The 14314-nt window shown below is 48.4% G+C and overlaps 3 protein-coding genes across 3 annotated transcripts; 1 reads left to right on the top strand and 2 right to left on the bottom strand.

Moving 5' to 3' along the window:
• Positions 1 to 3010: 3010 nt before the first annotated feature.
• Positions 3011 to 5256, bottom strand: K441DRAFT_699753 (MATE efflux family protein; the record flags this gene model as incomplete). The annotated part of the gene is made up of 3 exons (XM_067653182.1): positions 4336 to 5256; positions 3181 to 4262; positions 3011 to 3121 (listed from the first exon to the last, which is right to left on the bottom strand). The coding sequence occupies exons 1-3, from the start codon at positions 5105 to 5107 to the stop codon at positions 3011 to 3013; spliced, it is 1965 nt and encodes a 654-aa protein (XP_067499102.1). The 5' UTR covers positions 5108 to 5256.
• Positions 5257 to 6029: 773 nt separating this feature from the next.
• K441DRAFT_583369 (adenine nucleotide alpha hydrolases-like protein) lies at positions 6030 to 7158 on the bottom strand (the record flags this gene model as incomplete). The annotated part of the gene is made up of 4 exons (XM_067644493.1): positions 6030 to 6214; positions 6277 to 6319; positions 6425 to 6851; positions 6938 to 7158. 4 exons carry the CDS (start codon positions 7156 to 7158, stop codon positions 6030 to 6032), a joined length of 876 nt encoding a protein of 291 aa, XP_067499101.1.
• Positions 7159 to 8098: 940 nt separating this feature from the next.
• K441DRAFT_667463 (sulphite reductase hemo protein, beta subunit) lies at positions 8099 to 13274 on the top strand. Its single transcript, XM_067649842.1, has 4 exons — positions 8099 to 8192; positions 8305 to 8444; positions 8497 to 12891; positions 12952 to 13274. The coding sequence occupies exons 1-4, from the start codon at positions 8162 to 8164 to the stop codon at positions 12982 to 12984; spliced, it is 4599 nt and encodes a 1532-aa protein (XP_067499100.1). The 5' UTR covers positions 8099 to 8161; the 3' UTR covers positions 12985 to 13274.
• The last annotated feature ends 1040 nt before the right edge of the window (positions 13275 to 14314 follow it).

Below are 14314 nucleotides of genomic sequence, written 5' to 3'. Positions count from 1 at the left end.
ATATTGAGAGGTGGAGCGATATCATTCCGGAATAGAGAATCGCAACCTTGCAGGTTGCGCTCTACGCATTATGCACGCGCCTGTACTTGCGAAATAGCGAGATGGTGATGCGATAGCGGATGCGAATGCGAAGTCAACCTCTCACATTTGAACACCTTTTACTTCCATAGCGGAGCAACAAGACTAAAGCTAACTTGAAAGGGGAGGATAAATGAAAATTTAATGGTAACCAACCAGTTGCTAGAATAACAGCATCGAGGTGTGGTTGATTGGGCAAAATCTAGCTCTTGACCCATAGGTCGTGCAACATCGCGAGGAGCGTTGGTTGTCCTTAGCAGAGGCTGATTACCGAGTGGGGCAGTATAAGATAGGGTTAGTACGCTATGAGAACTCACTGGCACGTGAACAACATTCGCGAGCTACGCCTCAAAGAATCACCGAGCTTGGCATTTAGGTCCAAGACGAAGCACTATCTAGGCGAGCTCTGTCCTTCTCCACAGATCTAAGCGGCTGCTGCAGTGTGCCTAGCTGGTTAGGGAGGACATATTGACAGGCTATTGACAACACCAAGATGCGACCGGGGAAGAACGGATGCTTTCTGATACCTCCTGTGTAAAGAGGAAAAGGTAACCGTGTCATAGCGAAAATACTCTGGGCTTAACAGTGCGACGAAAGGCTGAAGCTAGCGATGAACGGGGGCCCAAAATAGGACTAGTTTGGGTGATATGATTTCGAACGAACACTGAAGAGATGATCGCTGAGTTGAGTTGATACGCTGCAAGGTCCGCCTGAAACGAACCCGCATTCGGTATTCAAGGTCCTGGAATTGTGGGCCAGTTTGCCATGAAAGCGTCATTCCGAGAAGCTCGCCGTTCTTTATGCTCTCCGCACTGCTGGCGGTCGAGGTTTATTGATATTGCTCATGCTTAATATCGTAGGGGATGTGTCGTCTAACAGACCTGGTTTTTCGACGAGAACTCTCCGCCAACCGCCCAAAATCCGAAAATTTTAGAACTTCAAATACTACGGCCAACTTTCGTGTCTTAATAAAAATTTAACTACGCATTCTATCTATATACTTTTAAGATGTAAAATATAGATATTAATAAGCTAGATTTAACTATATTATTATTATTAAAAATTAATTATAGGTAAAAGAGTTATTATATATTAAAGTTTAAATATCCTATAACGTATTTGATCACCGAGACCGCCAGATCACCGAGACCGCCAGCGCAAAACACACCAAAAAGCCGAAATTTCAATTTTAAATAACTCAACAACCACGTTATAATATTTTCTAAAAATTTAAATACAAGCTCTTATATGCCTATATGTATACTTTTTAAAATATTAGAGTGTATAGTCTAGTAGTTATTAAGATATAGAGTTTGGGGGCCAAAAACAGAGACGTTTTTAAATATCTTAATAACTACTAGACTGCACATTCTAATATTTTAAAAAGTATAAGCTTAGGCATATAAGAGCTTATATTTAGATTTTTAGAAAATATTATAAAGTGGTTGTTAAGTTATTTGAAATTGAAATTTCGGTTTTTTGGTGTGTTTTGCGCTGGCGGTCTCGGTGATCTGGCGGTCTCGGTGATCAAATACGTTAACTCTATATCTATATAGAGCTTCGTACAGAACTTTATACGGAGGCTCTGCATACGGAGGCTCCGCGTACATAGCTTTATGCAGAGCCTCTATATGCAGAGCCTCCGTATGCAGGGACTCCGTACGCAGAGTCTCTATATGCAGAGCCTTTGTACGCAGAGTCTTCGATGCAGAGCGTCGTGCAGAGCGTCGTGCAGAGCGTCGTGCAGAGCCTTCGTACGCAGAGTCATTTCGTACGCAGAGTCATTAATGCAGAGCGCTATACAGAGTGTCTATATACAGAGCCTTCGTGTGAGCGTTCTTAGAGACTTCCTAGTATATTAATACTGTATATCGAAAGAGTTTTAGAGCTCCGTATAAAGCTTTAAGTAGAGCTTTTGCAAGATTAAGACTAAGAATTTGATGTTCTGAAAATTTCGGATTTCGGGCAGTTGGGGTACGTATGGCCCACCATACAAGGGAATTTTAAAGTCATCCATTTAAATGAGACCAGCATCCATAACCAGCAATAGCATGGTAGCAACCCAAACTTCTCCAAGACGGAAGAACCAACTCAAAAGCGCCGTCATATTCTCCCTTGCCTTGCGTAATTATCTTTGGGCGCCAGTCGTCGGTCTAGGCATTCTAACCAGTGCCATCCTGGCCTGCTTAGAGATCTTTCGAGTGATATCTGTGGAATCGGGTGTCCCCTTATCTTCACCAATATAGTAGCTCGTAGCTCACCCAAGTCATTGGAACTACTGCAATCGTTAGTATAAAAAACCGGACACTCGCCGTCGGGGCCAAATGTTAGAATCATCAGCTCCCCTATGGCCTCAGATGTCTGAACACGGAGGTGAATGATCTTCCCGATTAGAGAACCACCAACCTTCCCTTGAACCGCATTCCACAGCTAGAAACCGGTCCTGACGCTCTGTGTGACAGAAAAGGACATGCTGGGCTGTAGAAAGGCTTTACTGCGTAGGAAAAATGCTGAAAGCAAGACCTGCTTTGATTCAGGGGAGACCTGGAAGTATGCGTTTAATAGTGAATTCATTATGGGCTCTGTGATTTGGATGCGGAAGGTTCGTCGAAGGAGAGACGAACATGACTATATAAGAAAGGTCTTGTGGCAAGGAGACGAATAATACAATGAGGGAGGACTCGACCTAGCAGCTTTTGAAGCATTAGCTCCAGGCACATCTATTGAGTTATCATCTTCTGCGGAAGAATTACCGTCCTGGTCTTCAGCAATGTTTTCGGATAGGTTGGTTGATTTAAAGAAGTGGGCGAAGGACCTGAGTAGTCAATGCGTGTAAACGGCGTCACCAATGGCTTGAAAGACTTGAAGTGTGATAGACTCCAGAGTAGCCTATTTCAAATTCAAATTCATCCCAAAAGATCAAACTTTTATTCTAACCCATTGAATTCCGCTTATGCGCCTCCTCAACCGCACGCTCCCAGCTTGTCTTGTAAAGGAACACCGCTTCGATACTCGCAACAACTCCAAGAGCAATTGCTGGGCCCTATTTCAGGTTAGCGCATATGTCTCAAAACCGAGAACATGAAAACAAGGTCGACTTACGGCCCATAATCCATACAAGCCCCATTTTAACCCAAAACCTGTTCCAAACGAAATCGGCATGGCAATTACATAGTATGCAAACAAATTCACATAGCCACCAATCTCTTGCCTCCCCAGTCCCCTTAACATACCGTTGCAAACCGTCGCTAGCGCATCGAAGAGCTGGAAAGCTGCGCACAGAGGTAGCAATCCCGCGACTACTAATATAACATCTTTGTCGTTCGTGAACAGCGCCGGGATGTAACCTCTCAGCGTGCTCAGCATCGTCGCATTGAGGATTCCCACAATGAAGGCTGCACAGAATGCAACTTTCGCAGCCGTCTTCGCAGCGTCACTCAGCGTCGCCCCAATCAGATTTGCAATCCTCGTCGACGCAGCAATAGATATCGGGAACGGGATTTGGAACGTCAGGGCCGCAACCGTGCTTAGCACGCTCTGCGCTGCCAAATGCGTGGTGGATATCCAGCTCGCGCTCAGCGTCAGGATTTCGAACGCCAAAAACTCTGCAAGAANCATGACCAGTCCTGGCAGCGCGAGCTTGATCATTGGACCCCAATTACGCAACGCACGCTTTTCGAAGCCGCCCCAGCACTCTCCACCATCAACGAAGCGAACGTAGAGGAGGAGGCAGAGAGGAAGTAGGTTTTCGGTCACGGAGACGGCAATGGGAGCACCGACAAAGCCCCATCCGAATTGCCAGACGAAGAGATAGTTCATGAGCGCATTCAACGGGGCACAGATTAATAATACGTAAAGAGTTGCCGAAAACAAGCCTTGGGCCTGCAAGAAGCGCTTGCCGCTTTCGAAAGCAGCGTAGCCGGGTGCGCCGGCAAGGAGAATCTTTAGATATAGACCGGCTAGGCGAGCAGTTTCCTTTTCAGGAACAATGGCGGAGAGTATAGCAGTTCCGCTAAGCCAAATGATGCTGATCGGGATTGTGATTAGCCAGAGGAAGTAAACCATCCGTTGTAGTTGTAGTCCGACAAGTTTCTTCCGTCCGGAGCCGTAGGCTTGTGCACAGAGGGTGTCGAGGGAGGTAGCGAGGCCCTGATAGACAGCGTAACCGGTTATATTGGCCGTCACTAGAACCATGTTAATCTGTATGGTCTCATTTTTTGCTGCAATGAGTTAGCGATAGGGGAAGAATAAACTTACTACTTGCTAGACTAACGGCTCCAAGCTCGACCTTGCCAATGTGTCCAACCGTAAATATGCTTGCTACTGTGAGAGAATACTGCAGTAAAAACGTCAAGATCAATGGACTGGAGTATTTTGCTAGCGTTTTTGCTTCTCGTTGCCATGTCGTATGGATCTTGCCCGCCGCAACCGCCTCCTCCCATTTCTTATTGATGTTGACCGGCGTGTCTCCTCCCCCGTACGGTTGGACGAGATTTGCTCCAAGGAGGGCGGTATTCTCAGAAGGGGTGTCGTGGTCTGAACCTATTGTGGCTTCTTCGTCTGCTGAACTCCTTACTTTTCGCAGCGCTGATAAAGACCTTTTGCTCAAGCGTGCAGACAAGCCCCCTTCGCTACCTCGGCGCGGGTGCTTTGGCGGGATCAGCAGGTTATCCCTTAGCAAGCTACGTTCTTCGTCACGCACGGCGGCACGCTCTTTCTTACTCAAGTAGCCGTGTTCAGGAACGGATGCCGCGAGGGGGACACAGGACCTGAGTCCAGGATTTACATAGCTTGGTCGATGGTATGTTTCTGTCATTGAGAACTCAAAAGGCCGTACTGTCGAGCTTTCAGAGTCGTCATCTTCAGAGCTGGAGTCAGGGCTCTCAGGAGCGTCTTGCAGATCTCGCGCAATTGCCTCCTCGGCAAGCGGCGAAGGCGCTGAGAACGAGCCCAATTGTGATCTAAAGCTTGTGCCAAAGGCATGCGATGACTCGCCACGCAATTGGGTCTGGTCGTGGGGATCTCCCATTTTCGTCGTGGGGCAACGGGTTGACCTCAACGTAGGCAGAAATTTACGATCTCCAGCAGCAGTGGGAGATTAGGCAATGAAAGAAAAGAAAGAAGACAAATGCGGGGGTCAATGAAGCATTTTGTAGGGCGCAGTGCCCTTAGGCAGCTCTCAAGCCATGTTTCTATGACTGGTATCAAAAGACTGGCGGGGAGCATGCATTGTGTGCACAACGGCTTCCCTAATTGGGTATGTGCAGCCGTCGTTTCCGATAAGACGCCATTAATCCATGTCGACATCGCTTGTAGAAAGACGTAGACGGCACAGGCCGCAGGCACCCTTATACACCCTTAATTTCTATAAAAACCACCGCTTTTGCCTCGCTTAAATCATTCCACACGCATTCGCTCTTGCGATTAATGGCATATTCTTTGATTCTAGAGCTTGTCCGCAACATTCTACCTCATAATTATTACACACCGCCTAGGCATCCTACCAAACGCTTCGTCGATTAAAGGGAGGCCCGAATCGTCCTATCATTTCGAGAGTCATTCAGTGGTGCGTATAGTTTTCACATTACTGACACTGTGTTGCACACAGTGGCTTTGTCGTCAGAGAATGGGAATCTACGAGCACCAGATTGAAAACCTGACGGGATTGCGAGCCACCATCACCGGGTTGAAATTTGTGTGCACCGCCAAATGTGCAACCATGTATTCTATACTTGTGATAATTGCTCTACGGGGAGTAGATACCCTTACCCAGAATTGAGAGACACTCGCCAAGTACACCAACAAATACTCTAAAAAAAAATCCGTAGGTTACAAATACGACTCGCGTCTAGGATAACACCTCTGGATGCATGAGCACTGAAATCTTATAGTTACGGCTAACTCAATTCAGGTATCCTTCAGCCGTTGTCGTTGTGAAGTCATGCAATTCTCTATCTGTCTCGTCCTAACCGTTCCTCCTGGTCTTCTACAAGCTCATATGCAGGCCGGAATTTGGGAGTGCTTGTGCCGTTTTGAACACCATTTTCTGTCTGAGAGCCTCTAGGAGTCTGTGGCTGGCAAAGCAGGGCCGGGTTTGGGTGTGTATCAGTAGTACCGCCCAGGGAGGTATAACCACCTAAATAGATAAGAGTCGTTTGACTTCTATTAGTTATAGAGAGCCGTAGAGAATAGACTTACGGTCATATAAGACACAATACGGGATTTTGAGGTGGCGAATGAACTACATTTGAGCGAACAATTAGCAATAAGATCATGGACATGATTTGGACACGATTTCAATGGCGGTGTAATTATATTTTGGATATGATAGATAGTTCTGACTCACCGTCCAAATGTCAACGTAGTGCCACTCTATGACGGGATGTATACGCATAAACTCAGGCCATCCGTGATCTGTAGGGTCAAAGTGTGTCAGGTCAGTCCCGTGCGGGTCTGTCCGCCTCGTTCCGACGAATATAGCTTTTACCGAGGGTTTGTCGTGGAGATAGTCAGCAAAGGCGGCTTTCATCGGTTTAGCATATGAGTCTAGGGAGAGGGAGTATATGGCGACGCTAGAGGTGACAAAGGTCTCAACTTCAGTGAAAGGGTGAGGCGCTTGGATATAGACGCATTGGATGGGCTCGTGGTGAGCGCTGCTGACGTTGTTGGTAGTAGAACGGGCGAGCCCTTTCGAGTGGAGGACGGAGAGGTAGAGAATGAGAAGAACAAGGCAGTCCTTTCCTCCGTTGTAGGAGAGTGAGATCTCCGGAAGGCTATAACTATTTATTAGTCCATTGAGGAATATAAGATGTCATGTTGGTAAGACAAGCCAGCAGCATGTGAAGAAGTCAGGATGTACCTGTAACGGTCCAAGGCTTCAGATATGACTCCCAAAGAGATGCGAGTCTGCTCCTGGACGCTCCGCAAGTTTTGCTCGTTTGTCTCTTCGGTTAGGAAGGTGCTGATGCGGTCATGGATTCTCGCGCAAATATCCGGGAAGGAGAGCGGCGACTCAGGTACGAGTGGTGTGGATCGGTCGACATGATTACTATTATTATCTCCGACAAAGGATGCGGACATTGCGATACTGCGGTTGAAAACACGACATGAGACGCAGGTATGCTTGCGACTATGTGGAATCCATTTGCGGGTTGCTGACCTGGATACTTCTAGAGAGTTTCCAAAGGATTTACCGAAGGCGGTGAGAGGCAGGTACTTCATACTCTGAGACTGCCAAGAGAGAGCCGTTCGCATTCCCCTCGTTCTCGGGAGAGCTCCAGCAGTAAATTGCCGGCCAACAGGAATGGCCCTGGACTGTTCCACTAGTAGTATGTTGAACCTCTTTCGCCACCTCGACACGGGTAGCTATTTGATATCCCTTATCCCGTCAATTTGCGTCCAACTGTTATCGATAAGAACTCGCTAATCGATTGAGCTGAATTCGATGCGCGTACTGAGAGATACTAAGCCTTTAAGAACCGAACACTATAATATTTTAACATATAAGCTCAATCTTTGGAGTTAAGTCGCTCAATACGAGGTTGCCAGCACTCATCCTTTCTACAGAGCGGCATTTTGCAGATACTGCAGCCAAATAGAGTCCTTGGAGTACGCTCCTATTACGGCATTTGCGCATGGGCCACTTCTCGTTGGACGCTAACGGAATAAGGGATACACGGTGTATGTAGGAACTGACGAATAATAGCATGGGCAATTGATTACCTACATGTCCTTACCCTATGGGTATCGGGCATGACGTTCCAACCTTCCAGAAGTTTAGTGGGCGCCAAGCCACCGATTTTCCCTCATCATGACGTTCCAACCTTCCAGAAGTTTAGTGGGCGCCAAGCCACCGATTTTCCCTCATCATGACGTTCCAACCTTCCAGAAGTTTAGTGGGCGCCAAGCCACCGATTTTCCCTCGTGTTGCGGCAAACCGATGGCGCGATTTGCGCTTGTCTGCTACAGGGCTTCGGGGGAGAATCGGGGTGACAAAGGTTGAAAAATATACACCTCGCCGTGCTCAATTACCAAACTCCTCTCTTCATCTCATTCCATTCCTCTCCCTTTGAAAGTCGCCATTATGGCTTCAATCTCCACCGCTGGAGAGGCGGGTAAGTTGATACCCCCGCATTGGACGTCTGGGGATGCACGGATGCCCCTCAAACTGTTATTCGTAACCTTTATTGTCTGGCGGATGCGCTGACTCGAGCTCTTTCTTTTCAGTGGCGCGAATTGCATACCTCTCAAGCGATGTGATTATATCTGTTCAACCATCTCTCGCAACGGATTCCGAGTTCTCGGGCTTCCTTCGTTCTTACAGCAATAATAAAGCTCCCAGTTTAGTGGCAAAGGAGCTACCAGAGGTACTTTGATCCTCTCTCTTAACAATTTCTAATAGCGTCTGACCATTCGCAGATTCTTCCTGTCCGACACAATGCCGACCCTTTCCTCTCCGCATTTCAGCCCATTCGCTCCGGAAAAATTGTCTCCGTCACCACTACTTCCACAATCCTCGTCAAATCAATACCCTACCTCTACAAATTAGCGCAATACCCAGTCGTTATCCATGTATCCATACAACCTTCAGGCTATCCGGATTACTCCGACATCACATCCATCAGACAGTCTGGCTTTACCTTCTTACAATCAGAGTCACTCCAGGAGGCCCAGGATATTGCATTGACTGCCCATGCTTTGGCCATTAAATCAGGAAGAGGCGTCATCCATTTCTTCGACTCTGCGAACCTTGCTGGGGATAAGTCGATCCTTTATGAGAATCGAGATCTAGTGAAGCAGGTATTAGATTTAGGTGCTGCAAGTGTGTTCCAGAGTTTGTCAACTGGAGAATCCAGTCTGTACGCGGATGATGGAAGAGTTGCTTCTTTGGCTGTGGCGCGGAGCCAAGCTACTGTTGTCAACGGTGAGTCGATTGGGCGTGTGAGCCCTGCAGATGATGGAAAATCTTTGCCATTGCCCGACCGTTCAGGTGCACGAGAGTCCTCTGAGGGATCATCGAGACGCGAAAGTAGCTCTGCAAGTGACGCGTCTCTGTCATCTGCCACATCAGTAGAGTCGCTTACGTCGAGACCAATTTCCTCTGGTGATATCTACAACTTCGTCTCTCAGGTTTGGGCTACTGTGAAGGAATCCACCGGCCGATCCTACGAAGCATTCGAATACACCGGACCTCCAAATGCAGAGGCGGCACTCTTCCTTTTTGGAGCCGACACAGCTCTCTTTGCCAAAGAAATTGACGCCGCTAGTTCCTCGGATCAATATGCAAATGCTGGAATAATCACAACTAGGCTATACAGGCCCTGGTTAGGCGCCACGCTAGCTCCACTACTCCCGAAGTCAATCAAGAAGATTGCTGTGCTAGAGCAAATTCGCCGAAAGACTACGAAATGGGGTCCATTACTTCTCGACTTACTAATGTCGCTGAAGTCTAGCGGAGGAAACTCGCCAACCATTGTAGGCTACCAGTTGGGCTACATTAATGAAAGCACGGTGAGGCAGGCTTTGAGAGGCGTTTTCCAGAATCTACTGTCCGACTCTCCCATTCAGAACCTTCAGATTGGTAATCCTGAAGGGCCTCAGGTTGAGCTCGAAGAGACCAGGCTGAAGCAACCTGGACTGGAGAACGCATATATGAAGATACTCGATCAAGTATTTGGCCAACGGCTTCACATCGCAAACCAATTAGGTGCAAGCCACGCTGGAATATCCCGGGAGAGATCTTCGAGCCCAGAATTCGGTTTTGGTTCACTTGTTGCACGCAAGGAACATCGGAAGCGCTTCATTGAACAAGTTCAGTTGGCTGCCAAGTCTCGCGACTTCGCTACTGATGTGCCTCAACAATGGCTTTCCAAGTGGGCTCTGGAAGCTGAAGATGGCGAGAAAGCAGGTGCCCTGGCGTCCGAGGTCATTGCAAGACTCAGCAACGACGGCTCGCCAGCTGCGACGCAGCTCCTTTCCTCCAAGTCCCTTTTTTATAAAGAGTCACCATGGCTGATTGGTTCCGATGCCTGGGCATACGACCTTGGGAATTCTGGTGTCCATCATGTTCTTGCGTCTGGCGAGAACATCAATATGCTGATTATTGACTCTCAACCATATTCAGAGCGAACAGCAGCAGATGCAGCAAGACGGAAAAAGGATATCGGCCTTTACGCCATGAATTTTGGAAATGCATATGTTGCGTCCGTCGCTGTGTATAGTTCGTACACTCAAGTCCTGGAAGCTATGATTGAGGCCGACAAATTCGACGGGCCATCAGTGGTTCTGGCATACCTACCGTACGAAAAGGAGAGTGACTCACCATTAACAGTGCTGCAAGAAACCAAGAAGGCGGTTGATCTTGGCTACTGGCCCCTTTACCGGTGGGATCCTCGTGGTGATGAGAAAGGCGAACCAAATTTCCAGCTAGACTCAGAACGCATTAAGAAGGAGCTGGAGGAGTTCCTCAGGCGAGATAATTATCTCTCTCAACTAATGAAGAGACACCCTGAGTTTTCTGCTAACCTTTCCGCCTCGTATGGCTCGGAGGTCAGACAACTGCAGAAGAGGAAAGCAAAGGACGCTTACAGCAAACTTTTGGAAGGGCTTGCTGGTGACCCTATGACAGTTCTCTTCGCTTCCGACAATGGCAATGCTGAGAACCTTGCTAAGCGGTTGGCTAGCCGGGGTAAAGCTAGAGGACTTAAGACCGTGGTTATGGCGATGGACGACTACCCTCTGGAGGACTTTGGGAGTGAGCAGAATGTTGTGCTTATTACTAGCACAGCAGGCCAGGGAGAGTTTCCCCAGAATGGAAGGACATTCTGGGAAGCTGTTAGGGATTCGACAGATATTGACCTTGCAACGGTTAACTTTGCCGTGTTCGCTCTTGGTGACAGTCATTACTGGCCGAGGAAGGAGGACAAGATCTATTACAACAAGCCCGGAAAAGACCTCCATGCCAGACTGCTCACCCTAGGGGGTAAGCCGTTGACGGAATGTGGGCTTGGAGATGACCAAGATCCAGATGGTTTCCAAACCGGTTACGCTGAATGGGAACCTAAGTTGTGGCAAGCATTCGGCGTTGACAATATTCAAGGTCTCCCGGACGAGCCGCCACCACTTACCAACGAAGACATTAAAGCTGCATCAAACTACCTCCGGGGAACGATTGCTGAAGGGCTGAAAGATGAGAGTACCGGTGCAATCTCCGCAAGTGACCAGCAACTTACCAAATTCCATGGCACATACATGCAAGATGACCGTGATCTTCGCGATGAGCGGAAAGCTCAAGGCCTAGAGCCAGCCTACTCTTTCATGATCAGATGCCGACTTCCCGGTGGGGTTGCTACTCCTTCCCAATGGCTCCAGATGGATGCTATTAGCACAAGGCTGGGCAACGAGACAATGAAGTTGACCACCAGGCAGACATTCCAGTTCCATGGTGTTGTCAAAGGAAAGTTGCGGCCAGCTATGCAAGCCATCAACACAGCTTTGATGACGACCATTGCGGCGTGTGGTGACGTTAACCGCAATGTAATGTGCAGCAGCTTACCACAGCACTCACAATATCATACTGATGTTCACGCTATATCTAAGAAAATCAGTGACCATCTCCTTCCGTCTACGACTGCATACCACGAGATCTGGCTAAAGGACGAGAATGATGAGAAAGTACAAGTCGCTGGAAATGCGGTCGTTGATCATGAGCCGCTCTATGGCCCTACATACCTCCCCAGGAAGTTCAAGATCACTATCGCGATCCCACCCCACAACGATACGGACGTTTACGCCCACGACATTGGCCTTATCGCGATAAAGGGTTCTGATAATCGACTTGAGGGTTTCAACGTCCTAGCCGGAGGTGGTATGGGTGTCACTCATAACAACAAGAAGACATATCCTCGCACGGGTAGCATGCTTGGCTACGTACCAAAGGACGTCGTTCATATTGTCTGTGAGAAAATCATGCTCGTCCAGCGTGATCATGGTGATCGCAACAACCGTAAACACGCTCGTTTAAAATACACTATCGACGACATGGGCGTTGACGTATTCCGTGGCAAGGTGGAAGATCTGTTGGGAGACAAGTTCCAGGAGCCCCGGCCTTTCAAATTCGATAGCAACATCGACACCTTCGGCTGGCAGAAGGACGAAAACGGCATGAACCACTTCACCTTCTTCATCGAGAACGGACGTATTGAGGATACCGCAGACTTCCCCATGAAGACCGGACTAGTTGAGATCGCTAAAGTGCACAAAGGTGAGTTCAGGCTCACAGGAAATCAGCACCTCATTCTCAGCGGCGTGAGCGATGAGGATTTACCGGCTATGAAGGAGCTGCTCGCCAAGTACAAACTTGACAACACAGACTTCTCTGGGCTGCGCCTCTCCTCTTCGGCCTGCGTCGCCTTCCCTACCTGCGGCCTCGCCATGGCTGAGAGCGAGCGCTACCTCCCAGAACTCATCACCAAGCTCGAAGGCGTCATCGAGGAGAGCGGGTTACGCCAGGACTCGATCGTCATGCGGATGACCGGCTGTCCAAACGGCTGTGCTCGTCCTTGGCTGGCGGAAGTCGCGTTTGTGGGGAAGGCGTATGGCGCCTACAACATGTACCTTGGCGGTGGATATCATGGCCAGCGGCTCAACAAGCTGTATAGGTCGTCGATCAAGGAGGACGAGATCTTGGCGATCATGAAGCCGTTGCTGAAGAGGTATGCGATTGAGAGAGAGGAGAGCGAGCGGTTTGGCGACTTCTGTATCCGTGTGGGTTTGATCAACCGGACTACCGAGGGAAAGACATTCCACGACGATGTAAGTTGCTGTTCATCATGTGCTTTTGATATTAGAACGCTTACTGACACTGTTTTCTAGACTGCTGAGGTCGAGTCGGACGAGGAGGTATGAGAAACGGGAGAACTGAGAATGCATTGGGCGGTTGTGTTGTTATTGTCTTGCATGAAAGCTTATAGCTTTGGGCTCTGGCGTTCTTGTCATCATGTACTGTGTCTGTCTATCTATTTGATCGGTGCCTCTTTTTTGCCCAGTGCTTGTTGCCCTGATCAAATCTCGGAAAAAATAAGGATTGTTGGGGAAAGGGAAATACCATACAATAGCTCTAACAACATGACACAATCCTAAGAATGTTTGAGTATCAAGAAATGGGCCAAAGAAAATTCTAATTGAATGAAAAAAGCTATGATACACTGGTACTCCTAAGAGATAAAGTGCCTTGTTGAATAGCTCTAGCATCAATCTAATGACAATGTCCTCTTGTAGCCAGCATAGGGAGATATTGTTGGACTCCGCTGCATCCTAGCAAGAAAGCGTAGTGCAGGTGTATTCTCGTATCATCTTGCTGCGAGTTGACTATCTCCCCCAGCCACAAGCATTTATCACTGACCGAACCCTTTTGGGATCCAAAGGATGATATCTAGTCATGTCGCCACCTTTTGGAAGTAGCCTTTTTGGTACGTCCTACCTCGGTTGGGGATTGCGATAGCAGAGCTTTGAGGAGCGCAAAGTCGGCAAAGACGTGCGCAGTACAACTCGCTATTCGGCATTAGAGACCCGCTCGTAACATTGCTCTCCAAAATACCCCACAGGGTTCCAGCTCAGTGGTTCCTAGCCCGTGGGATGATCCAATATTTCCCCTGCCGAAAAGTCCCGGCCCTGGGGTTGCGACACTCTGTAGGCGAACGCAATGCGGCTGGCTAGTCCTCATGGGGTATCTTGAAGCTCGAGTCAGAGCTGGCGGATGTTCCTATCTGAGCATGTGTTTAGTGTTCAAGTTAAGATCTAGAAGTAACCTTCGTAAAATTTGGTTGGTTGTTGAGATGATAATTGTAATATACGATGCTGTGTGCGGCTGTGCTCCCGCCGGATCTAGCCTCGTTGGGCAGTCTTTACGTGTACTTGTGATGAGAAGAGATAGAGAAGTAGATTGCCGGTAAAATACTAAACATTCGAACGACCGGGGGTAAAATGTCAAGCTGCCAATTAAACTCGTAGATGAGTGCACATTGTTCAGTATAGGGGCCCGTATTCACGGTGTGTCGCTTACAGAGAGAAAACTGCTTTTGTCGCTCGGTGGACGCACGACAGAACGCCTCAGCGCCTGATCTAGCGGAGGCTAATTCTGCCCTTCGGCGCTGTCATGATCTTGCTGGCTTCGATGTGAATGTGAGAGTATGTGGCCGCTTATCGTGTTGACCCCCGTGCCCATAAGCCCTATCCG

Source organism: Cenococcum geophilum (assembly GCF_001692895.1).
Source record: "Cenococcum geophilum 1.58 unplaced genomic scaffold K441scaffold_55, whole genome shotgun sequence".
In the NCBI taxonomy this organism is placed as follows: Eukaryota; Fungi; Ascomycota; class Dothideomycetes; order Gloniales; family Gloniaceae; genus Cenococcum; species Cenococcum geophilum.
The sequence above is the reverse complement of the archived record's forward strand: the minus strand, read 5'-3'. Positions and strand labels throughout refer to the sequence as shown.

Bases quoted from the DNA above. Each gene is read 5' to 3' on its own strand.
- K441DRAFT_667463 (XM_067649842.1), top strand. From the start codon at position 8,162: ATGGCTTCAATCTCCACCGCTGGAGAGGCGG. The intron at 8,193-8,304 runs GTAAGTTGATAC...CTTTCTTTTCAG, and splicing joins CTCCACCGCTGGAGAGGCGG to TGGCGCGAATTGCATACCTC. The intron at 8,445-8,496 runs GTACTTTGATCC...GACCATTCGCAG, and splicing joins TGGCAAAGGAGCTACCAGAG to ATTCTTCCTGTCCGACACAA.